Genomic DNA, 24,535 nt, shown 5'->3' on the forward strand with positions numbered 1-24,535 from the left:
TGGAGTCACCACTGCAAATTGCAAGCCTTTCTTGAGGCTTTTTTCTGTTTTTTTAAACCAACGAAAACAAACCAATGAAAGATTGAAAGTTCAGTCACAGATCGCTTTTGCTTGCCCCCGTATTCTTTCTTTCCGAGTTTCTTACGGAGGAGAAATGGTTTTCTCTCCAGCCTGCCCCCCACCCCATCCCGTGAAATTCCCCCCCTCCCCGCACGCACACACACACACACACACAATCTCCCGGAAAGAAAAAAAAAAAAAAGCTTTTGTCCATTCCAAAAAATCGTCAGAAAGAACAGAGAGGTAGGCTAGGAGCAAGTCAAGCTTCCCAAAAGTCCAAAAAAAGAAAGAAAGAAAAAGAGAAAAAGAAGAAAAAAAAGAGAAAACCCCAAAATGGAAGGAAAAGAATTTAAATTTGCGAGTTATTGCACAACGGCTGAGTCTTCCCTCGCCACAGTTTTCCGTTTAAATTAATTTTCCGCGGGGTGGGTGGGGTGGCTGCGAAGGGATTTGTTCCCCGTTATTCCTTTTCCTTGAAACGTCAAGCGCTGTCCCGCCTGGTGAAGCTCCTCTCGGCCTCCTCGGCTAGAACTTAGCATGCAGGGGGGTCTCCATCATGGCCAAATAGTTGGGCCCGGGGCCACCGTCCTCGCAGCTCTTTGGGGTGCCCACCCGCGGGCGCTTGGCTGCTTTCGAGTCGTCACCTGAGATCGTCTCTTCCTGAGGCGCGCCGCTGCTCAGGGACTGCCGGAGGAGGGGAACGGGCGAGGCATGAGGGAGGAAGCGGAGACCACAAGGAGATCTTATTATTATTATTTATTTAAAAAGTTTTTGTTTTCCATTTATGCACATCATACAAAATACAATTTACAAAATAAAATAAATACCTAACCATTGGTACCGCCTGCCCATTCCCCCCAGGCCGCGTCCACCCTCTCTAAAACCTTCCCTACTTCCCTCCTCTTTCTCTCCTCCCCTCCTACTCTCTTCCCCTCCCCCTCTCCTCTTACCATCCTACTTCCTCCCTACACCTTCCTCTCCTCTCATCCCTCTCAAACACATGAACGCAGCATAGGGGAAACGCCCAAGCAGCACTTCCCTCATAAACTACCACAGTGTTTCCCAAACTTGACAATTTTAAGGCATGAGGACTTCAACTCCCAGAATTCCACAGCCAGCAACGCTGGCTGTGGAATTCTGGGAGTTGAAGTCCACATGTCTTAAAATTGTCAAGTTTGGGAAACACTGAACTACCATATCTATATTATCCTTACCCACCCACCCACTCACCCACCCACTCACCCTCAACCCTCCTTCCCTCACTTCCCAGAGCAGGGTTATTAATAACAAAGTGAACAATAAAAAAAAAAAGGAAAAGAAAAAAGAGAAAAGGAAAAAAAGAAAAAAAATATCGTACTTAACCTTTAACTCCCCTTAAATAAGATCATAAACAAATCTCTACAACATTGACTATAAAAATTACTCGTAAAGTAAATGAAACTTTGTAGTCCCATACTTTTTCTAAATATAATCTATCCATCTTCTCCATACAATAATATATCTTTCTTGTGTATGATCCTTCAAATAAGCAGAAATGTTTTGCCATTTCTGCAAAAGGAGATCTTATTATTGGCGTGAGGGAAGACAGGAGGATGCCAACCACCAGCCCTTCCGAGCCCCTGGGAGCATGGGGTTTGCTCTCTACTTGTATATACAGACCAACTGAGGCAATCAAAGAAAAAACAGCAGCCTAACCAAGGAACTAGGCAAGGGGGAAACTGCCCTCCAGCACTGATGGAGCAAGCTACCGGGGTAAACACATAGTACTTGCCTTACGACCGTTCATTTAGTGACTGTTCAAAGGACAACCTAGAACAGTGGTGGCGAACCTATGGCACGGGTGCCAGAGGTGGCACTCGGAGCCCTCTCTGTGGGCACACGCACCGTCTCCCCAGCCCTGCCTCTTCCCACGGCCCCCTCCTCACCAGCAGCTGTCCTGGAGGAGAGTCGCCCTGGGCGCGGCCCACGCAAAGCAGTGCAACCAAGGACACGGTAACCGGGCAGCGGGGACAAGACTCTGCTCTTGCGCCCCGTTGCGCGCAGATGCTACTGCGGGGCACGGGCGGAGGGCGTGGCCACCATGGCGCTGCTGGGCTGCCTGGGTGATCTGTGGCGGGCCGTGGAGGTAGTGGGTGGCCCAGTGGGCGCGGTGGAGTAGGGACGGGGGTGGGGGGGCGGTTTTTGGGCACTCGGTCTCTAAAAGGTTCGCCATCACTGACCTAGAACTAAGGAGAAACTTCCTGAAAGTGAGAACAATTAACTAGTGGAACTCCTTGCCTCCAGAAGCTGTGAATGCTCCAACACTGGAAACACTGGAAGTTTTTAAGAACAGACTGGACAGCCATTTGTCTGAAATGGTATAGAGTTTCCTGCCTGAGCAGAGGGTTGGATAGATGACCTCCAAGGTCCCTTCCAACTTTATTATTTTTATTATTATCGATCATCGCACAGTCAGCCAGATGTTCAGACTGGATTTGGCATTTTGTCTACCTATCGAGTCCTTACCCAGGACCTGGGATAGGCAGATGTGGATGTTTGATGGTATTACAGATATCGTCGCAGGATGGAAGCAGTTCCTAATAAGGCCGCCTTTTGCAATTGACTAATAGCGAATTTGTCAATGCCAATGGTGTTCAAGTGGTGCTCCAGTTGTTTTGGGATTGCACCCAAGGAGCCTATGACTATTGGTACTACCCTTGCTTGCTTTTGCCACAGTCTTTCTATTTCTATTTGTAGGTCTTTGTATTTTGTTATCTTCTCCAGTTCTTTCTCTTCTATTCTGCTATCTCCAGGCACTGCCACATCCACTATCCAGACTTTTTTGTCTTTCTTATCGACAATTGTTAAGTCTGGGGTGTTATGTTGCAGGTGCTTGTCTGTTTGAATTCTGAAGTCCCAGAGCAGTTTAATTTTATCATTTTCTATGACTTTCTCTATTTTATGATCCCACCAGTTTTTGCTTACAGGCAAATGATATTTTTTGCAGATCTTCCAATGCACCATTGTTGCTACTTTGTCATGCCGCTGCTTGTAATCAGTTTGTGCAATCTTCTTGCAACAGCTTACCAAGTGGTCCACTGTTTCTTCAGCTTCTTTGCATAGGCGGCACTTACTGTCTGTTGCTGTCTTCTCAATTTTGACTTTGTATGCATTTGTCCTTAAGGCTTGGTCTTGTGCAGCCAGAATTAGTCCCTCGGTCTCTTTCTTCAATTTTCCTGCTCTTAGCCATTGCCAGGTTTTATTATTATCTGCTTTCCCAGCTATTTTTTTCATGTATTGGCCATGTAGTGCTTTGTCTTCCCATGCCTCTATTCTGTTCTTCATTTGGTCTTTCTTGTAGGCCAGTTTGGTCTCTCCAGTAGTTAGTAAGCCTTCCTGATATACTAATTTCAGTGCATCTTCATCATTGTTCTTCAGATATTCTTCCAAAGCCATTTTTTCTTCTTCAACCATCTGATGTACTTGTAGCATTCCACGCCCACCTATTTGCCTTGGTAGATAAAGTCTATCAATGTCACTGCGTGGATGAAGGGCATGATTCATTGTCATTATTTTTCTGGTCTGCCTATCCATTGCTTTTAGTTCTGCTTGAGTCCAGTCCACTATTCCAGCTGTGTACCTAATGACTGGGATTGCCCAGGTGTTGATTGCCTTTATGGTATTTCCTCCATTGAGTTTGGATTTTAAGATCTTCTTCACTCTCTTGATGTATTCACCTCTAATCTTTTTCTTGACTTCAGTGTGCTTGATGTTGTCAGCTTGAAGGATACCCAAGTATTTGTAGTACTCTTCCTCATCCAGACTCTTAATGTTATTTTCGTGGGGCATCTTGATTCCTTCAGTTTTCATTATTTTTCCTTGTTTGATAGTAAGTGTGGCACATTTGTCCAAGCCAAACTCCATTACAATATCTTGGCTATATATACGGACAGTGTTGAGCAGCGATTCTATTTCAGATGATGTTTTTCCATACAGCTTCAGATCATCCATATAAAGGAGGTGGGATAGTCTGGCAGATGTTTTTGATGTTTGATAGCCATGTCCTGAGTTATTCAGTATTGTTGACAGAGGAAACAGTGCAATAACAAATAGTAATGGTGATAATGAATCTCCTTGAAATATTCCTCTCTTGATATTAACCTCTCCCAGCTTCTCACCATTGATCTGCAACTGTGTCTTCCATTGTGCCATCGATCTTTGCACAAATTTTCTGATGTTTCTACTGACTCCTGTTATTTCTAGGCACTTTATTATCCAATCATGTGGCAGAGAGTCAAATGCCTTTTTGTAGTCAATCCATGCCACATTCAGGTTGGTCTTCCTTCTCTTGCAGTTTTCCAAGATCATTTTGTCTATTAGGAGTTGATCTTTTGTTCCTCTGCTATTGGGGCGGTTTCCTTTCTGCTCAGGTGGAAAGAGATTGTTTTCAACTAGATGCTGTTGCACTGCATCAGCTACTACACCAGTTAGTAATTTGAAAGTTGTTGGTAAGCAGGTAATTGGCCTGTAGTTACCTGGTGTTGCCCCTTTTGCTGGATTTTTCATTATTAGGTAGGTTTTCCCAGTTGTTAGCCACTTTTCAATTTCTCCTCCTTGTAGTATATTGTTGAACTGCTTGGCAATGAGTGGGTGTATAACAGTTAGATGTTTCAACCAAAACCCATGCAGTTCATCTTCACCTGGTGCTGACCAATTTTTGATTTTCTTTGCTCTTTTTTCTACCATTTTTGTTGTTATTACTAGTTCTTTCATTTCAACTTCTGTTTTATTTGCATCCACCTCTTTTAACCAAGCCGCATCCTTGTTGTATTTCTTTGGGTTATCCCATATCTGCTTCCAGAACTGCACTGTTTCTTCCTTGTCAGGTACTGACTGATTCCTTGCAGTTTCTCCATTGATGGATTGGTAGAAACGTTTCTGATTGGATTGAAATTGGAGGTTCTGCCTATAGTTTGCAATTCGAGCTTCATATCTACTGATTTTCCTGGCTATAGCTGTTATTTGTTGCTTTATTATTTCCAGTGCTTCCTTGATCTTCCTTGTTTCTAAGTGGTATTTCTTGATTAGGTATTCTTTGGTCTTCTTGTTCTTCAGCTTCTTTTCTTTCATCTGTTCTAGCTTGCTTGCATGTGATCTTAACTTGCTGATCTTATTTTCTAGTCTAACCTTCCATTTTTCTGGTGCACTGTTTGTTTGTTTTTCTTCTTTGTTGATTTTGCATCCCAGGTATTCTGTTATAACTGCAGCTGTGCTGTACATTAGTTGGTTTGTTTCTTGCAATGAATTGGTGCTTATACTTGATATTGCAATATTTGCATCTTTTAATGCTTGTGCTAGCTGTTTCTTTGGAACAAGCTTCAATGCAGGTAGCCTTATTCTGTTGTTTTTGTGCTGTTCTAGATGCTCAGTTATTCTTTGTTTCAATTCTTTTATTTCTTTAGTTAGAGGGTTTTGTTCTTCCTGAGGTAGAGGTGCCTGGTTTCCAAATGAGAACAGTTGTATATCTCTGCTAGATTCCTTCACTGCCATAATTATTATTATTATATTATTACTATCATTCATTGCACAGTCAGCCAGATGTTCAGCCTGGATTTGGCATTTTATCTACCTATCGAGTCCTTACCCAGGACCTGGGATAGGCAGATGTAGATGTTTGATGGTATTACAGGTATCGTCGCAGGATGGAAGCAGTTCCTAATAAGGCCGCCTTTCGCAATTGACTAATAGCGAATTTGTCAATGCCAATGGTGTTCAAGTGGTGCTCCAGTTGTTTTGGGATTGCACCCAAGGAGCCTATGACTATTGGTACTACCCTTGCTTGCTTTTGCCACAGTCTTTCTATTTCTATTTGTAGGTCTTTGTATTTTGTTATCTTTTCCAGTTCTTTCTCTTCTATTCTGCTATCTCCAGGCACTGCCACCTCCACTATCCAGACTTTTTTGTCTTTCTTATCGACAATTGTTAAGTCTGGGGTGTTATGTTGCAGGTGCTTGTCTGTTTGAATTCTGAAGTATTATTATTATTATTATTATTATTATTATTATTATTATTATTATTATGTTACAGAAACTGTGGTGGCACAGTGGCTATAACGCAGTACTGCAAGGCTAATTCTGCTGATTGCCAGCTGCCATCAGTTCGATCCTGACCGGTTCAAGGTTGATTCAGCTTTCCATCCTTCCGAGTCAGTAAAATGAGGACCCAGATTGTTGGGGGGGGGGGGAAGGGGAGGAAGATGCTGACTCTGTAAACGGCTTAGACAGGGCCCGTCAAGCCTGTTGCTGCAACATTACTGAAAAAAGGGACTCGTGACCATTTTTCACACTTACGACCGTTGTAGCATTCCCGTGGTCGGGCGATCAAAATTCAGACCGTTGGCAACTGACACACATTTGTGACGGTTGCCGTGTGTCTCCCGGGGTCACATGATTCCCCTTTTTGCGACCTTTGGGCAAGCAAAGTCAATGGGGAAGCCGGACTCACTTAACAACCGTGTTACTAACTTAAGAACTGCAGTGATTCACTTAAGAACTGTGGCAAGAAAGGTCGTAAAAGGAGGCAGAATTCACTTAACAAATGTCTCACTTAGCAACGTAAATTTTGGGCTCCATGGTGGTCATAAATCGAGGACTACCTGTAATTAGAGAGCCAGCCCTGCTCCCTTCTAGCACTGATCGTATTGCCTAGTTGGGTCATGAAACATCTGCAGGGAAACGACCAAGCGCCAAGGATCCCACTGGATCCTTTGATCGTATTTTCACAAAATCCCTCCCCAAGCCCGGCTCCAAGCTGCATCTCTGCAGGGTTTGAGGCCCAGATACCCACCAGGCGAGATTTAACTCTCTTGGGAAGTTCTTCGTCAAGGGTATAGATCTCCCCTCGTTTGACCATCAGCTGAGAGCCATCTTCAAACTCTACCTGTGGAAGGAAATGGAGCAATTGTCAAGCACTGAGCCTCTGGTTTAGGATCCTACCCGTGTTTCCCCAGAAGTAAAATAAGCCCTAGCCTGATTTTTGGGGGTGGGACTAATATAAGCCCTACCCCCAAAATAAGCCCTAGTTTTTGCACAAGGTGCACATCTAAAAATCCATCCAACCATCCATCTATCCATCCATCCAATCATCCAACCAACCAACTAACCAACCAACCATCCATCCAACTATCCATCCATCCATCCATCCACCCGCCCACCCACCCATCTATCCATCCACCCACTCACCCACCCAACCATCCATCCACCCATCCACCCACCCACCCATCCAACCACCATCCATCCACCCACCCAACTATCCATCCATCCATCCATCCATCCACCCACCCACCCATTCATCCATCTATCTAACCATCCATCCACCCAACTATCCATCCACCCACCCATTCATCCACCCATCCATCCATCCACCCACCCACCCACCCATCCATCCATCCACCCACCCACCCAACTATCCATCCACCCACCCACCCACCCACCCACCCATCCAATCATCCATCCATCCATCCATCCATCCAACCAAACATCCATCCATCCACCCAACTATCCACCCACCCACCCACCCACCCACCCATCCATCCACCCATCCACCTTCGACTTTCTCTTTTCCTTGACAAGTGAGACACCAACAAACCCAGTTTGCCTGAAAATACCTTGTTCTCTTCTCCAGACTACGAAGAACAGCCTGTTCACTGACTTTCCCCACCGTGACAGGTTGTCGATTCCAAAAGCAGACCAATCTCCTCAGAGTGAGAGGATCTAGTCTGAATCAAGCCCCTTGGGTTTAGGGATTAGATTAGTCCGAGTTCCTGCCTTCGCCATGAAAGCTGGCAAAGCCGGCTGGGGGACCTTTGGGCCAGTCACTCTTTCTCAGCCCAACCCACCTCACAGGGTTGTTTTCGTGAGGGAAAAAAGGAAAGAGGAAGCTGGGCGGGATATGTTTGCCCGCCTTGAGCTATTTGTAAAGTCAACCTAGGCAGGATTTAAAAAAGTAAAGTAAAAAGGTAAAAGGGAAAGGTAAATTCTGGGCTTTCACCTGAAAGATCTGGTTGACGTGGGCAGCGATGAACTTAGCTTGGTAAGTGACGCCGTTGGTCAAGTGCAGCTGGACCGGCTCGCCCTCCGCAGGTGGCCCCATCTTAAGGCAGTCTCTGTTCTGAGAAGCAAAATTATTTTTTTACAAGCAGCTCTCAAGGGCCAGGATCGGTCCTGGAGTCCAATCGGATGCCATACTAATCTGATCAAACAGGCCTCACTGTTTCAACTGGGAAAACTGTGAGCATCCTAGACCAGGCTCTTTGATGACTGGTGGACTTCAACTCCCAGAATTCCTGAGCCAGCCATGCTGAGGGGACAGGGAGAGGTTTCCAAGCTGAGCCATGCTGGCTGAGGGATTCTGGGAGTTGAAGTCCACGAGTCATAAAAGAGCCAAGGTTACCTATCCCTGACCTAGATGACTGACAGACAGACAGACAGACAGACAGATGATAGATACACCTAGATCAGAGGTAGGCAACCTTGGCTCTTTGATGACTCGTGGATTTCAACTCCCAGAATTCCTGAGCCAGCCATGCTGAGGGGAAAGGGAGAGGTTTCCAAGCTGAGCCATGCTGGCTCAGGGATTCTGGGAGTTGAAGTCCACCAGTCATCAAAGAGCCAAGGTTGCCTATCCCTGTCCTAGACAAAGCCAACAACACTTGAGGGTTCCTGGAAGCTTGGCCCTCAAAACAAACTGGCCATCAACAGGCCCATAGAGATAAACCACATTTCTACACCCTTCAAAAGAGGCAATAAGGAAAATTAAGAATGAAACAGAAAGACTACTAGAACACATCCTTACCAGGAGCAAAACTACCCAGATGACCAGTGATTAACGTCAAGACAAACAATCAAGCAGAAAAAATATATTCTAATCAAGGAACTACTGATTCAGACACAGACTCGAAAAGTAAACAACGGCCTAATCAAGGAAGCACCAAGAACACTCCCGTCCACACTGACACAGCAAGCCGCTAGTATATAAACAGAGCCCAAACTTCCCTCCCTTCTAGCACTGATGATGTTCCCCATCTTCAAGAAAACCACCCAGTTCAGAGAGCACCAAGGACCCCACAGTCTTCCTTCTCCTCCTCCTCCTCTTCCTCCCCCCTTCTTCTCCTCCATTTTGCAAACCTTATCCCTTCTAACGTTGATAATGTTACCTAGTTGGGTCATGAAACGTCTGCAAGAAAACCACCCAGCTCAGAGAGCACCAAGGACCCCACAGTCCTCCTCCTCCTTCCTTTCCCCTCCCCTCCTCCCCTCCCCAAATCCCACTGACTCCCTTCTGATGATGTTCCCCAGTTGGGTCATGAAACGTTCGCAAGAAAACAACTAAGCGCAGAGAACAGAGTCGACTCTCCTATCCAGAGCGTTACACACTCTACTCCGGGGGGGGTCTTCAAACTTAGGCCCTTTTATGACTTGTGGACTTCAACTCCCAGAATTCCTCAGCCAGGCACAGTCATAAAAGGGCCAAGTTTGAAGATCCCCGCTCTACTCTTAAGGTCTCCTGCTCCTCCAAACTACTTACAATAATGTTTTCTGGATAAATGTTATCACTGTAGGAGCCATCGTCGAAGTTGACCTCGTAAAAGGTTTGCGTGGTCACCCCGATCACTTTGCACCGGTAATAGAGGCCGTTCCGGTTCTTCGCGATTACCGTCTGGCTGAGGGAGACCTCTCTGGAAAAGGGAAGCTGGAAGAGACAAAGGGACTGTCCATCAAGCGAAAGGGCGGGCCGGTGGGGTGAACAAGGGGAAGGGGAGGGACAGATCCGAGGGACACCTACAATGTGGCTGGCCGCTTTGTGCTTGAAGCAGGTGATGGACACCACGTAGGGCCAATCATCGGGCTCGATGGGCACGCCGGCTGCGTGGGCGCAGGTGACGTGGAAAGACGTGGAGCAGTGCTCGGAGGAACACTGGATGCAGGCTCCGGAAACTTTCTTCATCCGCTTACGGCAGTAGACACATTTCTGAAAAGAAAGCGGATGTCATGGTTCCGACAGATGGAACTCTTCAAAGAACTTCGAGGCATTGTTTACCTGAAAGAAACTTTATTCAAGTTGCATGGCATCGGCAGGTACATGGTCGAAGCCGAAATCTGAAATTCCCCTCCCCTAAAACACATAGTATCAAAGCACAATTCCCTCCTCCGATTAACAATCATAATCACATTCCCCAATTAGTTTGAAATGCAGACCTTCCCTCCAGTTCTCCAATCCGCCATTCCTTATCATCTCGTATGTCAAACAGCCTTGAAAAAACAGCCCACTACAAGGTTGTTATGTCTAACTAATTCCCATACACATTCTTCCTTCCCCTCCCCCCGCATCATCTAATTCTAACTCTAAAAGTAACACACAAGTTAAGGGGGAAATGGCTGGATTTTCATATATTGTCCAAGCAAGAACATCCGATGTTAGCAGTGTTGACAGAGGAGGTGGATTAGAGCCCCGTGGGGGGTCTGCCATTTTGACAGTGAGGATTTTGGATTCTGCTTTTAACTTTTAACATTCATCATCATCATCATCATCATCATCATCATCAAGTTGGAAGGGACCTTGGAGGTCATCTAGTCGTTATTGTTTTGTTTTTTTTAAAAAAATCCTTTTTATTAGAGTTTAGAACAATGGTTCTCAACCTTTTTAATGCCGCGACCCCCAACCGGTCGTAAGTCGAGGACTACTCAACTGGTGCAGCACCGTTTGCAGAATGGGACTTTTGGCGGGCTCAGCAGGGCAGAGACAGCCTGGACAATTCCTATTGGCTTTTGAAAGCCAATAGAATTAGACTCTATTCAAGAGAGTCTATTCTATTGGCTTTCAAAAGCCAATAGAATAAGAGGGAGTAGCACAGCTAAGGAAAAGGGGGAAAAAATGGCAGACTGTGTTGTTTGGCGACCCCCGTGAAATGGTCGTTCGACCCCAAATGGGGTCCTAACCCACAGGTTGAGAACCAATGGTTTAGAAATAAAGAGATAAAAGACTAATACAAACTAAGAAAAATAATATGCCAAGGGCAAAGAAGAAAAAAATAGAATGAAGGAAAAAAGAGATAAAGAAATGGCTCCCCCTTAATCAAGACAAATACAATCAATTTTAGTACTGGTTTGTACCTTTAGAGCAGGGGTCTTCAAACTGGGCCCTTTTATGACTTGTGGACTTCAACTCCCAGAATTCCCCAGCCAGCCATGCTGAGGGGAAAGGGAGAGGTTTCCAAGCTGAGCCATGTTGGCTCAGGAATTCTGGGAGTTGAAGTCCACGAGTCATAGAAGAGCCAAGGTTGCTATCCTTGCCATCGACATTATGACCGTTTTTCATACTGACACTGTTGCGCCATCCCTGTGCTCACATGATCAAAATCTGAGCACCTGGTACCCGGTTGCAGTGTCCCGGGGGGGGGATCTTCTGTGACCCCTTTTGCGACCTTCCGACCAGCCAAGTCAAAGGGCGAAGCCGGATTCAACTAACAATCGTGTTGCTAACTTAACTGCAGCGATTCCCTTGACACATGTGGCAAGAAAGACTGTGCAATGGGACAACACTCACTTCAACCGACTCGCTTAGCCGCACAAAAGCTGGGACTCCGTTTTGGTCGTTAAGTCACGGAGTATCTGTATCTGTATAAATCAGTGGTTCTCAACCTTTCTAATGCCGCGACCCCATAATACAGTTCCCCATGTTGTGGTGACCCCCAACCACTTATACATCACTGGGTGCCAGGGGCGTGGCCAAAGAAAAGGGGAAAAAAATGGCGGACAGCCTTGTTTGGCGACCCCCGTGAAATGGTCGTTCGACCCCAAATGGGGTCCCGACCCACAGGTTGAGAACCACTGGTATAAATTGTCGCGGAAATACAACAGAGAACCTATGAAGAAGGTAGCAATGCGCACAAAGCAAGGTGATCAAACAGCCACCTTCCCTGCAGCTCCGAATCAGGGGAAGGGTTGTCTAGCCCTGGATGAGTGCCACAACTCACACACTCAACCGAGGGGATGACAACTAATTACTCTGAAATTCTGCACCGTAATTTATCGACGAGCTCGGCGAAGGCCCATCAGGAGCCGCACAAACAATAACACTTTCCAAATGAGGCGATGCACCACCGGAGCAAAGCAAGGAAATTATGCGGTGGCAAAGTGAGACGTCTCGTCTCCATTTTGGATGGCTCTGTTTTGGAGTGGGGGAGAGGAGGAGGCGGAGGAGGGGGAGGGCTGCCAAGACAGGAGATGGAAATCTTGGCTCGGTCACTGGATGTGTGACAAGAATAAAATAGAATTAACAGGATTGGGAGGGACCTTGTAGGTCATCTAGTCCAGCCCCACGCCCGAGCAGGAGGCCCTACGCCGTTTCTGACAGATGGCAGTCCAGGTCTCGGTGACGCTGCCGATCTCGTTACAGGGAAGCCCTTGACTTACGACCTCAATGGTAAGTCCTTCTTTTCGTTAAACGAGCCAAACCCAATTCCCACAACCGTTCTTCGTGTATGTTCTAGGCCCCTAATCAGTTTTATTGCTCTTCTTGACCACAGAATCTGTTATTCAAGAAGAACCGGGGGGGGGGGGGGAGAAGAAAGGCTGTTTTGTGTTTCATTTTCTAATCAGGTCACTGCACCACAGTTTGTCTGCTGCAGAATGCTTGTTTACTTCACCTGCCTGCCAGGAGACTAATTCAAACCCGGTCTATTTCCTCCACTTCGGATTTTGCACCCCACTTACCCGAGTTCCCCTTCGCTCCCAAATGGGAGCATCCTGATTTCAGCCTGCAGGTCCCTCCCTCCTTCCACACGGCATCCTAAGCTGACCTTCTGGTCTAAAATGAGGGGATTGCGACAACCCAACGAGAAGGAAAACCAAAGGAATTGTAGAAGAGGAGGACCTGAATGCCTGTTTTGGGTTTTCGAAGGGAAACTCAAATTTTCTAGAGCAGAGCACAGAAACGGAAAGACGAAGCAAGCACCAACGGAAGAGAAAATCTGTAGCTGAGGATTGAATTCTGGGGTCCTGGGTGCTCTATGAGGTTGGTTGTCTCCTTGCAGACATTTCACTATCCAAATAGGTAACATCGTCAGTGCTAGAAGGGAGTGGGGTTTGTAGAGAGGAGGAGGAGGAGGAGGAGGAGGAGGAGAAAGAGGAGGAGGAGGACAACGACGACGACGACAATTGTGGGGTCTGTGGCACTCCGAACTTGGTTGCTTTCTTGGAGATGTTTCATTATCCAGCTAGGTAACATCATCAGTACTAGAAGGGAAAGGGGTTTATGGGGAGGAGGAGGAGGAGGAGGATTATTTTAGGATCCTTGGTGCTCTCTGAGCTTGGTGATTTCCTTGCAGACGTTTCATGACCCAACTAGGTAACATCATCAGGGCTACAAGGGAGTGGGGTTGGTTCTCTGTTTATATACCGGTGGCCTAACAGCCTTATCAAGGAACCACCAAGCCCTCTCCCACTAACCCTGGCAGGGCAAGCCATATCAAAAGTATTTTTTTTCTTTTTTCTTTTCTTTCTTTTTTTTTTTAAAAAAGAGGATTCTTGTGTTCTACCAGCCAACTGTTGGGGGTTCGCTCCCCTCTCCCCCCACCAAGGAATGCACAGATTAGAGAACAGCTGCTCACTCTAACCTTTGGGGCTTGGGGTGAAAAATTCAAAAAATGCCTAACTTGACTCCACTAGCATGTCACAGGCAAAGAAAAAAAGGAGCATTTTTTAAAATATATTCATTTAGTTATTTAACTAAAGCTTTATAAAGTGGAATCAGTATTAACACTTCGTGTGATCTTGATTCTATCCCTCTGTTAATGCAGCCTAGCACTGTGTTGGCTTTTTTGGCAGCTGCAGCACACGGCTGGCTCCTATTTAAGTGATTGTCCACTAGGACTCCGAGATCCCTCTCACAGTTGTTACTATTGAGCAAGGTACCCCCTATACTATACCTGTACATCTGGTTTTTCTTGCCTAAATGTAAAACCTGACTTTTTTCACCCTTGAATTTCATTTTGTTAGATAGCGCCCAGTGTTCAAGTCTGTCCAGATCCTCCTGTATCCTAAGCCTGTCTTCTGGAGTGTTGGCTATTCCTGCCAGCTTGGTATCATCTGCAAATTTGATGAGTTCCCCATCTATCCCTTCGTCCAAATCACTGATGAAGATGTTGAAGAGCACTGAGCCCAGAACAGAGCCCTGGGGCACTCAACTACACACTTCCCTCCATGTAGATGCGGTTCCATTGAGGACCACACATTGACAAGACACCTGCTATCATGTCTCCCTTAATCCTTCTCTTCATTAAACTAGACGTACCCAATTCCAGCAGCCGTTCATTACATATTTTAGCCTCCAGTCCCCTAATCATCTTGGTTGCTCTTCTCTGCACTCTTTCCAGAGTCTCAATGTCTTTTTTACATCGTGGTGACCAAAAGTGGATGCAGTATTCCAAGTCTGACCTTACCAAGGCCTTGTAAAGTGGTATTAACACCTGATCTTGATTCTCTCCCTCTGTTCATGCAGCCTAGCACTGTGTTGGCTTTTTTGGCAGCTGCAGCACACAGCTGGCTCCTATTTAAGTGATGGTCCACTAGGACTCCGAGATCCCTCTCACAGTTACTACTATTGAGCCAGGTACTGAGCAACACCAGAACTTTGGACTGCACGCTTCGTCTTCTCTAGGTGGACCCCTGGCTCTCAGATCAAACAACGCCCCCATGAGACAGGGCTTCCCTGCATCTCTGCAGCTGCAGCTCCAAAGTGCCAGTGGCCCACTCAGGAGACAATCTCCGCTCCAGCCCAAGTTTATGCCGGCCTCTACGGATCCTGCCAAGCCACGCAAGCAGCAATGAGGAGACACCGAGAGGGGTACAAGTGGCAAAGCTGTTTGCCCGAGGACTTAACGGATTTCTCTTGGGAGGTCCATTAAGCAGTACAAGCCAGCCCCATATAAAGGGAGGGGTTTTTTTTAATTTGCTGTTACAAGTGTGGGTAATGAAGAGGATGGCGGGCTGGAAAAGTCAGGTTATCCATAAAGGAGCCGAGCACGTTGCTGTCGCTCAGGAATAATAATAAATGTGCTTTTTACCTCCCACTTCCACAAGAGAGAAGGGCAAAGGTCCCCAAAGCATAAGAGAGGCTCTCTAATCTTCCAGGCAAGAAACTACCAGCTCGGACACACAACCAAACAGTAAACAACAGGGAATCACCAAGGAGAAAACAACACTCTCACCAACATGTCTGGGCAAGCCGCTTGTACATAAACAAGTGAGAGCCAACTCCACTTCTTTTTAGCACTGATGGGTGTTACCTAGCTGGGTAATGAGATGTCTGCAAGAAAACAAGCCAGGTCAGAGAGCACCAAGGACCCCACAGTTGTCCTCCTCCTCCTGCTCCTCCCCCTCCTCCAGTCCACAATTACCATTCCCTTCTAGCACTGATGATGCTACCTAGCTGGGTAATGAAACGTCTGCAAGAAAACAACCCAGCTGAGAGAGCACCAAGGACTCCACAGTCGTCGTCATCGTCCTCCTCCTCCTCCTCCTCTTCCTTCTCCACCACCACTCGGCAACCCCCCCTTCCTTCTAGCACTGATGATGTTACCTAGGTGGTTCATGAAACGTCTGCAAGAAAACAACCCAGCTCAAAGAGCACCAAGGACCCCACAGTCTTCCTCCTCCTTTCTCCATGAACCTCAGCCCCTTCTAGTATTGATGTTACCTCGTTGTATCGTAAATCATCTGCAAGGAAACAGAGAGTACCAAGGACCCCACAGTCCTCCTCCTCCTCCTCCTAACCACCACTCTGCAAACCTCTTTCCTTCTAGCACTGATGATGTTACCTAGTTGGGTACCGAAATGTTTGCAAGAGAAGAAACAAGCTCAGACAGCATCAGGGACCCCACAGTCCTCCTCCTCCACCATTCTGCAAACCCCTCTCCTTCTAGCACTGATAATGTTACCTAGTTGGGTAATGAAACACCCCCAAGAGGGACCCCACACTTCAACCCTGAGCTACCCATATTCGCTTCTATTGCTTCCAGCCAAGGCCTGCAGGGACTACTAACCCGTTAAGGTCCATTTCCCTTCCCCAAGGAGTTCCCAGTTTCCACCTTTCTTCCTTAACGGGCTCAAGGGCCCCTTACCAGTTTCCACCGTTGCTCAAGGATGGCAGTGATGTCTACAGGATGGCGCGCGAGGATGTTGACAAAACGGGCTTCCGGGACAGCGATGGCACAGATGACGTGCACCCACCTGCAAAGCGTCCCAGGGGGGGGGGAAAGATATTGAAATATTTATTTATTGTTCCCCTCGACATCGTTAAGCATCGTCCCAAGAGATCGGGGTTATCCGTGAGAGACGTGCGACAGGAATCTCTGCCGCTGCCCAAAGATCAATTCTGATCTTAAAGCGAAGAGGTTTAATACTGTCAATCTGACAGGACAAAGTCCAGATTAGTTCAAGTGATATTAATGCAGGGGTCTTCAAACTTGGCCCTTTTAGGACTTGTGGACTTCAACTCCTAGAATTCCTCAGCCAGGCACATTAAATTTACATTTTTATCATCATCCAGAAGGGAAAAACACAAGATAGTTGGGCACATAGGAATATCCTGAGGTAAATCAAACAGTATACAGAACACACAGAGGAAAAAAGGCGGGAAAAAAGGGAAACGCCCCCTTCATACTGACAGCAACCAATTAGAGCAGCGTTTCTCAACATTTGTGTGACGGCGACCCCCGCCACACAAATGTGCCGCGCATGTGCGGGGCGCGCGGATGCCGCCCCCATGCACGCTGCGCATGCGCGGCGACACCCAATGCGCGGCGGCGCCCCCACCCGTGGCGCGCATGCGCGGCGGCGCCCCCTGAGGGAGGAAAATGGCGGATCGCATTGTTTGGGGTCGCGACCCATAGGTTGAGAACCGCTGAATTAGAGTGTAGATTGCCTCATGCATGAGTCAGGGGTCTTCAAACAGTATACAGAACACACAGAGGAAAAAAGGCAGGAAAAAAGGGAAATGTCCCCTTCATACTGACAGCAACCAATCAGAGTGCAGATTGCCTCATGCATGAGTCAGCCCTCTCTAATTCAGGGGTCTTCAAACTTGGCCACTTAAGACTTATGGACTTCAACTCCCAGAATTCCTCAGCCAGGCACGACCCAGCAGCGCCAGGGTGGCCACACCTTCTGCCCGCACCCTGCAGCATCAACTGCGCACGACAGGGTGTGAGGGCGGAGTTTTGTCCCCGCTGCCCGGCTGCCATGCCCTTGGTTGCGCTGCTCCGCACGGGCCGTGCCCGGGTGCGACTCTCCTCCGGGGAGGGGGGGGGGGACAGGGCTGGGACGTGCCCACAGAGCGGGCTCCGAGTGCCGCCTCTGGCACGCCACCACTGGTCTAGTACAAGAGCTGGCAGACACTCTCCCTCCGAGCTATGTGGCAACTCATTCTAAGATTAACAGTCTTAGTAAAATAATGCCAGTTGACTATAATGCACTTAATCAGGCCGTTCTTTCTCTGAATACAGGGAGTGCTCAACTTACAACAGGGCATTTAGTGACCGTTCAAAGTTACAGCAGCACTGAAAAAGGACTCGGGATCTTTTTTCACCCTTACGACTGTTGCATCCCAGGAGGTCACGTGATCAAAATTCAGATGCTTGGCAACGGACTCATGTTTAGGACAGTTGCAATGTCCCTTTGCGCAACCTTGTGGCAAGCAAAGTCAACGGGGAAGCGCCAGATTTGCTTAGCGACCGTGTCACTAACTGAACGACTGCAGGGATTCCCTTAACAATTGTGGCAAGAAAGATGGCAAAATGGGGGGCACAATTCACTTCACAGCTGTCTCACTTAGCCACAGAAATTTTGGGTTCAATTGCGGTCGTAAGTCGAGGACTACTGTAACAACTGTTTTGTTGTTGTTGTTTTTTTTAAAAAAGCTACCTGCTCTTCCGGAAAGAAACAAAGGTGACTTAGCAGAAAATCATCTTGAAGCACAGGCCACCCAGATTTTGAAAACCGTGGTGAGTGCAGTGCTTAGAATGCAACATTGCAGGCTGACTCTGCCCACTGCTGGGAGTTTGATCGTGACCGGCTCAAAGTTGACTCAGCCTTCCATCCTTCCGAGGTCAGTAAAATGAGGACCCAGATTGTTCGGGGGGGGGGGGGAGAACAGCTGACTCTGTAAACTGCTTAGACAGGGCTGTAAACCACTCCGGAGCAGTATGTAAGTGCTACTGCTATCTATCTATCTATCTATCTATCTATCTATCTATCTATCTATCTATCTATCTATCTATCTATCTATCATCCATCCATCCTGCTATCTATCTACCTACCTAACCTATCATCCATCCTATCTATCTATCTATCTATCTATCTATCTATCTATCTATCTATCATCCATCCATCCTGCTATCTATCTACCTACCTACCTACCTATCATCCATCCATCCTGCTATCTATCTATCTATCTATCTATCTATCTATCTATCTATCTATCTATCCATCTATCATCCATCCATCCATCCTGCTATCTATCTATCTATCTATCTATCTATCTATCTATCTATCTATCTATCTCTATCATCTACCATCCATTCATCATCCATCTCTCTATCTCTCTATCTCTCTCTCTCTCTCTCTCTCTCTCTCTCTCTCTCTATCTATCTATCTATCTATCTATCTATCTATCTATCTATCTATCTATCTATCTATCATCTCCCTCTCTCTCTTTTCTATCATCTCCCTCTCTCTCTTTTCTATCTATCTATCTCTGTCTGTCTGTATCTGTCTATATTCTCTCTCTCCCTGGTGGCACAGTGATTAGAATGCAGTCTTGCAGGCTGACTCTGCCCACCGTCAGGAGTTCGATCCTGACCGGCTCAAGGTGGCTTCAGCCTTCCAGCCTTCTGAGGACGGTAAAACGAGGATCCAGATTGTTGGGGGCAAAATGCTGACATTTGCAAAGCGCTCAGAGAGGGCTGTAAAGTTTTATAGCCAATTTACCTTCCATCCGTAGTTCTTTGAAGAGCTCCTCCTCTGAGATTACAGAGACAGCAATCCTGGGAAAGCAACATGGAAATTATATTTTAAAAGGGAGAAAAATATCCTGCCAAAATATTTGGGGAATTGTGGGGCAGGGGGGTAGGGGAAGGAAAGAAGAATTACATCCAGCACCCTGGTGTGAGGCACAAAGAACCAGGACCCTATGTAAGGTTGCAGCATAGAAGATTTATTCAAGTCTATACATAAGAATCTGGTCAAATAAAATTCAAGAGTAAGTTACCCTCAGATTAGGGTCAACGGAATTCAGGAGGGGATGTACTTGGGAATGCTTGTGGGAATGTAAGGACTCTAAACTGATAACCTGCTTAACGCCACCTCTCAGCTCTGCCTGTCCTTGTTCTGCACCTGAGTCCTGATAAAGCACTTTCCGGAAGCTTCTAAAACAAAAACAATTATCACAGCCTATTTAATAACAGAATAAAAGAGTTGGAAGGGACATTGGAGGTCTTCTAGTCCAACCCCCTGCTCAAGCAGGAGACTCTACAGCATTCCAGACAAACGGTTGTCCAATCTCTTCTTCAAATCTCCACCCACAATTTCTGGAGGCAAGCTGTTCCACTGGTTAATTGTTCTCACTGCCTGGAAATTTCTCCTTAGTTTTAGGTTGGAACTTTCGTTGATAAGTTCTTGGATTCCTAAAGTGTACTCAGAAACTTTGAACTTGGGTGTAGGGAGAAGAGCAGAACAGGAATAATACAGTTAGAAGGCAGCTTTGAAAGTCTTCTAGTTCAGGGCTCTTCAAACTTGGTCCTGTTATGACTTGTGGACCAATTCCCAGAATTCCTCAGCCAGGCACACGTGCCTGGCTGGGGAATTCTGGGAGTTGAAGTCCACAAGTCATAAAAGGGCCAAGTTTGAAGATCCCTGTTTTAGTCCAACCCTATTCCATTTCAGACAAATGGCTGTCCAATCTCTTCTTAAAAGTGTTGGCGGATTCACTGCTTCTGGAGGCAGGTTGTTCCACTGGTTAACTGTTCTAACTGTCAGGAAGTTTCTCCTTAATTCCAGGTTTGCTTCTCTCCTTGATTAGTTTCCATCCGTTGCTTCTTGTCCTGCCTTCAGGCGCTTTGGAGAATAGCTTGACTCCCTCTTCTTTGGGGCAGCCCCTGAGATATTGGAACACGGCTATCATGTTCCCCCTTGTCCTTCTCTTCATTAAATGAAACATACCCAATTCCTGAAACTGTTCTTTATAAGTTTTAGCCTCCAGTCCCCTAATCAACCTAGAACTAAGAAGACATTTCCTGACGGTGGGAACAATGAATCAATGGAACGACTTGCTTCCAGAAGCTGTGAATGCTCCAACACTGGAAGTTTTTAAGAAGAGATTGGAAAATCATTTGTCTGAAATGGTATAGGGTTTCCTGTCTGAGCAGGGGGTTGGACTAGATGACCTCCAAGGTCCCTTCCGACTGTTATTCTATCCTAGTCATCCGTGTTGCTCTTCTCTGCACTCTTTCCTAGAGTCTCAACATTTATTTTATATCGTGGTGACCAAAACTGGGCCCAATATTCCAAGTGTGGCCTTACTAAAGCTTTATAAAGGGGTATTAATACTTCATGTGATCTTGATTCTATCCCTCTGTTAATGCAGCCTAGGACTGTGTTGCCTTTGTGTTTTTCTTCATCATCCATCTTCTTCATCCTCTTTCTCTTCATCACCCCCACCCCACCAAAAGAACCACCGAAGCCTCCTTGGAATCAAAGCTAGCATTTATGCTAGGATCCAATCCTCCACTTAGCCATTTCTGGTTACCAAGAAAAAGATTTGCCTACCGCTAGCAGTGCGTTTGCTGAGCAACGGGAACAGGTCCAGCCTTCATTCACAAGATCCGGGCGTATCCCGTAGCAACCTATAACAAAAATAAAATAAATAAAAATAAAATGAAGTATCAAACTGGGGGGAAAAAGCGCTGGAAGACAAGAACAACACAATCGTTTAAAAATCCCTTGTACGCAGCTCTTTCACAAGGCATTTAAATCAAACTCAATAAAAGGTGAATGTTCTTTCTTCGTTCTTCGTCAGCAAAAGGAGGCGCAACAACACAAAGAGGAAATATATAAACAGCGCATCTCTTGGGAGGCTTCGTGTTTTCCCGAAAATAAGACCCGGTCTAGTTTAATGAAGAGAAGGACGAGCGGGGACATGATAGCAGTGTTCCAATATCTCAGGGGCTGCCCCAAAGAAGAGGGAGTCAAGCTATTCTCCAAAGCACCCGAAGGCGGGAGAAGAAGCAATGGATGGAAACTCATCAAGCCAACACAGTGCTGGGCTGCATTAACAGAGGGAGAGAATCAAGATCGCGTGAAGTATTAATACCACTTTACAAGGCCTTGGTAAGGCCACACTTGGAATACTGCATCCAGTTTTAGTCACCACGATGTAAAAAAGATGCTGGGACTCTAGAAAGAGTGCAGAGAAGAGCAACAAAGAGGATTAGGGGATTGGAGGCTAAAACATATAAGGAAAGGCTGCTGGAATTGGGGATGTCTCGTTTAATGAAGAGAAGGACAAGGGGTGACAGGATAGCAGTCTTCCAATATCTCAGGGGCTGCCCCAAAGAAGAGGGAGTCAAGCTATTCTCCAAAGCGCCTGAAGGCAGGACGAGAAGCAACAGATGGAAACTCATCAAGGAGAGAAGCAACCTAGAATTAAGGAGAAACTTCTTGACAGTGAGAACAATTAACCAGTGGAACAACCTGCCTCCAGAAGCAGTAAATGCGCCAACACTGGAAGTTTTTAAGAAGATACTGGACAGCCATTTGTTTGAAATGGTATAGGGTTTCCTGCCTGAGCAGGGGGTTGGACTAGATGACCTCCAAGGTCCTTTCCAATTTTATCATTATGTCCAGAGTCGCTTGATAGAGAGATGGGCAGCATGTACATTTAATAGATAAAATAGTTCTTCTGTCCAAGCCCCAGGAGAAAACAGTCTTCAGTGTGTCATTTCTGAATGTTTTCTTTGGGAAGATAGAAGAGACAGGGTCCCCCCCCCCGAAGTATGTGTGAAAAAATATTTAAAGAATTCTAAACAAAAGGTAAGACTGAATAATTTGACTTCAGAGGCAACTATGGGAGTTACACATGGTCCTCAAATTACAACAGTTCATTTGGTGTCCATCTGAAGTTATAACGGCATTGAAAAAAGTGACTTAGGACTGTTTTTCATACTTACGACCATTGCATGGTCATGTGATCAAAACTCAGATGGTTGGCAACCGACTCACATTTATGACGGTCTCAGGGTGCCGGGGTCTTGTGACCCCCTTCTGCGACCTTTTGACAAGCAAAGTCAATGGGGGAAGCCAGATTCACTTAACAACCTATAATAATTATTATCCCATGTAAACAAAGGCCAGGTACTTATTATCATATCTGGTGGACATGCCCTAAACCTAAAGCAAAAAAGTTTTGGCTTAAGATACACGCATGATTGGGAAAGATGACTAAAAAACAGATAGATTTTTAAACCAGACCTGTTTTTGTTAGGAATATTAGGAGCTAATTATGAGAAGGAGAGCGACTATTTAATATTACATGTATTAACAGCAGCGGGAATTGCATTTGCCCAATATTGGAAAAATAAAAATTTACCAACTGAAGAAGTATTAATCAAGAAAATTCTAGAAGGTGCAGAAATGGATAGATTGACTTTAGAGATTAAAGAGAAAGAAGATTCAGTTTACTTTAAAACATGGGATAATTTCTATCAATGGCTAGGAAAACGAATTAGGGAATGTGATATGTTATTTTGAATCCATACTAATAAGAAGAATGTTATGGATTGATTAACTAATACTGTTTAGGATAACCAATTATACTCACCACTGTTGTCTATTACTATGTTAATTATTGTTAACTATACATATGTACCCAGACAATATTCTGTTTGCAAAACATTGAAAATGTTATTGGGGGATAACCCCAATGTTGACTCTAACCCTGTCCTAATGCCAACCCTAACCCCATTCCCGACCCCATTTTATTCCTAACCCTATAAAATCCAATCAAATTCTTTTAAAAAAATAATTATTATCCCAGAGGCCAAAGGGAGCTTTCGTTAATTATATTAACGTTTAACGAAGAGAAGGACAAGGGGGGACATGATAGCAGTCTTCCAGTATCTCAGGGGCTGCCCCAAAGAAGAGGGAGTCAAGCTGTTTTCCAAGGCACCTGAAGGCAGGAGAAGAAGCAACGGATGGAAACTGATCAAGGAGAGAAGCAACCTAGAACTAAGGAGAAACTTCCTGACAGTGAGAACAATTAATCAGTGGAACAACCTGCCTCCAGAAGCGGTGAATGCTCCAACACTGGAAGTTTTTAAGAAGAGACTGGACAGCCATTTTTCTGAAATGGTATAGGGTTTCCTGCCTGAGCAGGGGGTTGGACTAGATGACCTCCAAGGTCCCTTCCAACTTTACTACTATTACTATTACTATATACATTTCCTTCCAATCTCTTTTCTTTTCCCTTCTGTCAACAGAAACCTATAGAAGGGCACCTTCGCGTGCCGGAATTTGTGATTAATTTAAATAAATAATTCCTTAAAAAAAAAAAAAAAAAAAAAGAGCCGGCGGGCTGTTCCTGGGAAAGCTGATTAGAAAGCCGAAATGCAATCTGTGGGTCTCGCCCGAAACAGTTCTATGAAACTCAACGGCTTTGTGAAGGAAGAAAGCAGGACGCTTCAAGTCCTGATTTCTTGCTTCGTGACCACGAAAAAAAAAAAAAGAGAGAATTTGCGCACGGCAGAAAACTCATCTTTTGGAAGAAAAGATGCGTTTTGAGAAAAAGACCAACCCCCCCCCCAAAAAGAGCCGAAGAAGCGAGGTGCTTTGAGGAACGAGAGGAAAATGGCTAGAAACCCACAGAGCTTGGGCAATGGACCACCGCTGGGTAGAATTTGGGTTCTGCCTTTTAAGAGACGGATGGCCCAGTTGGGGATAGACAGGTCGGTTCACATTTGAGTTGTTTTTTTAATAGAGCTAATCAGCCAGGCGGAGCTTGCAGCAAATTGCTGCAAGGCACTTTCTCGTTGTTACCCTTTGTCCCGATGTTTCTCCATCGATCGCGGCAAGTTTAAGATGGGGTGGATTTCAACACCCAGAATTCTCCAGCTAGCCCGTTCCGTCTTTCTTCTTTCGCTTCCTGCCTGCCTCCCTATTAATCCCTACTCCCTCCCTCCCTTCTTCTCAATTTTTGCTTTTCTTCTCCTTCAGCTTTTAATTTTAGCATTGTATCCCAAGCCTCCTACAGAGCCCAATTAATTCATGTGCTACCCACCCTCCCTTTCTCCCTTCCCATTTTTTTCTTTTCCCTTCTCCATCTCCTTCCTTCCCATTTCTTTTCCCTTCTCCATTTCTCCTTTTTTCTTTTCCTTCCTCCCCGTTTC

The 24,535-nt window shown here is 45.9% G+C and overlaps 1 protein-coding gene across 4 annotated transcripts in view; it reads right to left on the bottom strand.

Moving 5' to 3' along the window:
- Positions 1-213: 213 nt before the first annotated feature.
- Positions 214-24,535, bottom strand: part of KDM4B (lysine demethylase 4B) — a 245,295-nt gene continuing 220,973 nt past the window's right edge. For 3 of the 4 annotated variants that reach the window (XM_039367097.1, XM_039367105.1, XM_039367087.1), the window contains exons 16-22: positions 20,922-20,998; positions 19,086-19,141; positions 16,220-16,328; positions 9,625-10,068; positions 8,089-8,208; positions 6,886-6,978; positions 214-744 (exon numbers count right to left, since the gene is read on the bottom strand). In XM_039367097.1, coding sequence (XP_039223031.1) covers positions 586-744; positions 6,886-6,978; positions 8,089-8,208; positions 9,625-10,068; positions 16,220-16,328; positions 19,086-19,141; positions 20,922-20,998 — 1,058 coding nt within the window. In that variant the 3' untranslated portion in view covers positions 214-585. The remainder of the gene's footprint in view (positions 745-6,885; positions 6,979-8,088; positions 8,209-9,624; positions 10,069-16,219; positions 16,329-19,085; positions 19,142-20,921; positions 20,999-24,535) is intronic. The other variant, XM_039367114.1, reaches the window with a different exon arrangement.

The sequence above is a fragment of the Crotalus tigris genome, unplaced genomic scaffold (genome assembly GCF_016545835.1).
Source record: "Crotalus tigris isolate CLP2741 ecotype Arizona unplaced genomic scaffold, ASM1654583v1 scf7180000017599.838750, whole genome shotgun sequence".
Lineage (NCBI taxonomy): Eukaryota > Metazoa > Chordata > Lepidosauria > Squamata > Viperidae > Crotalus > Crotalus tigris.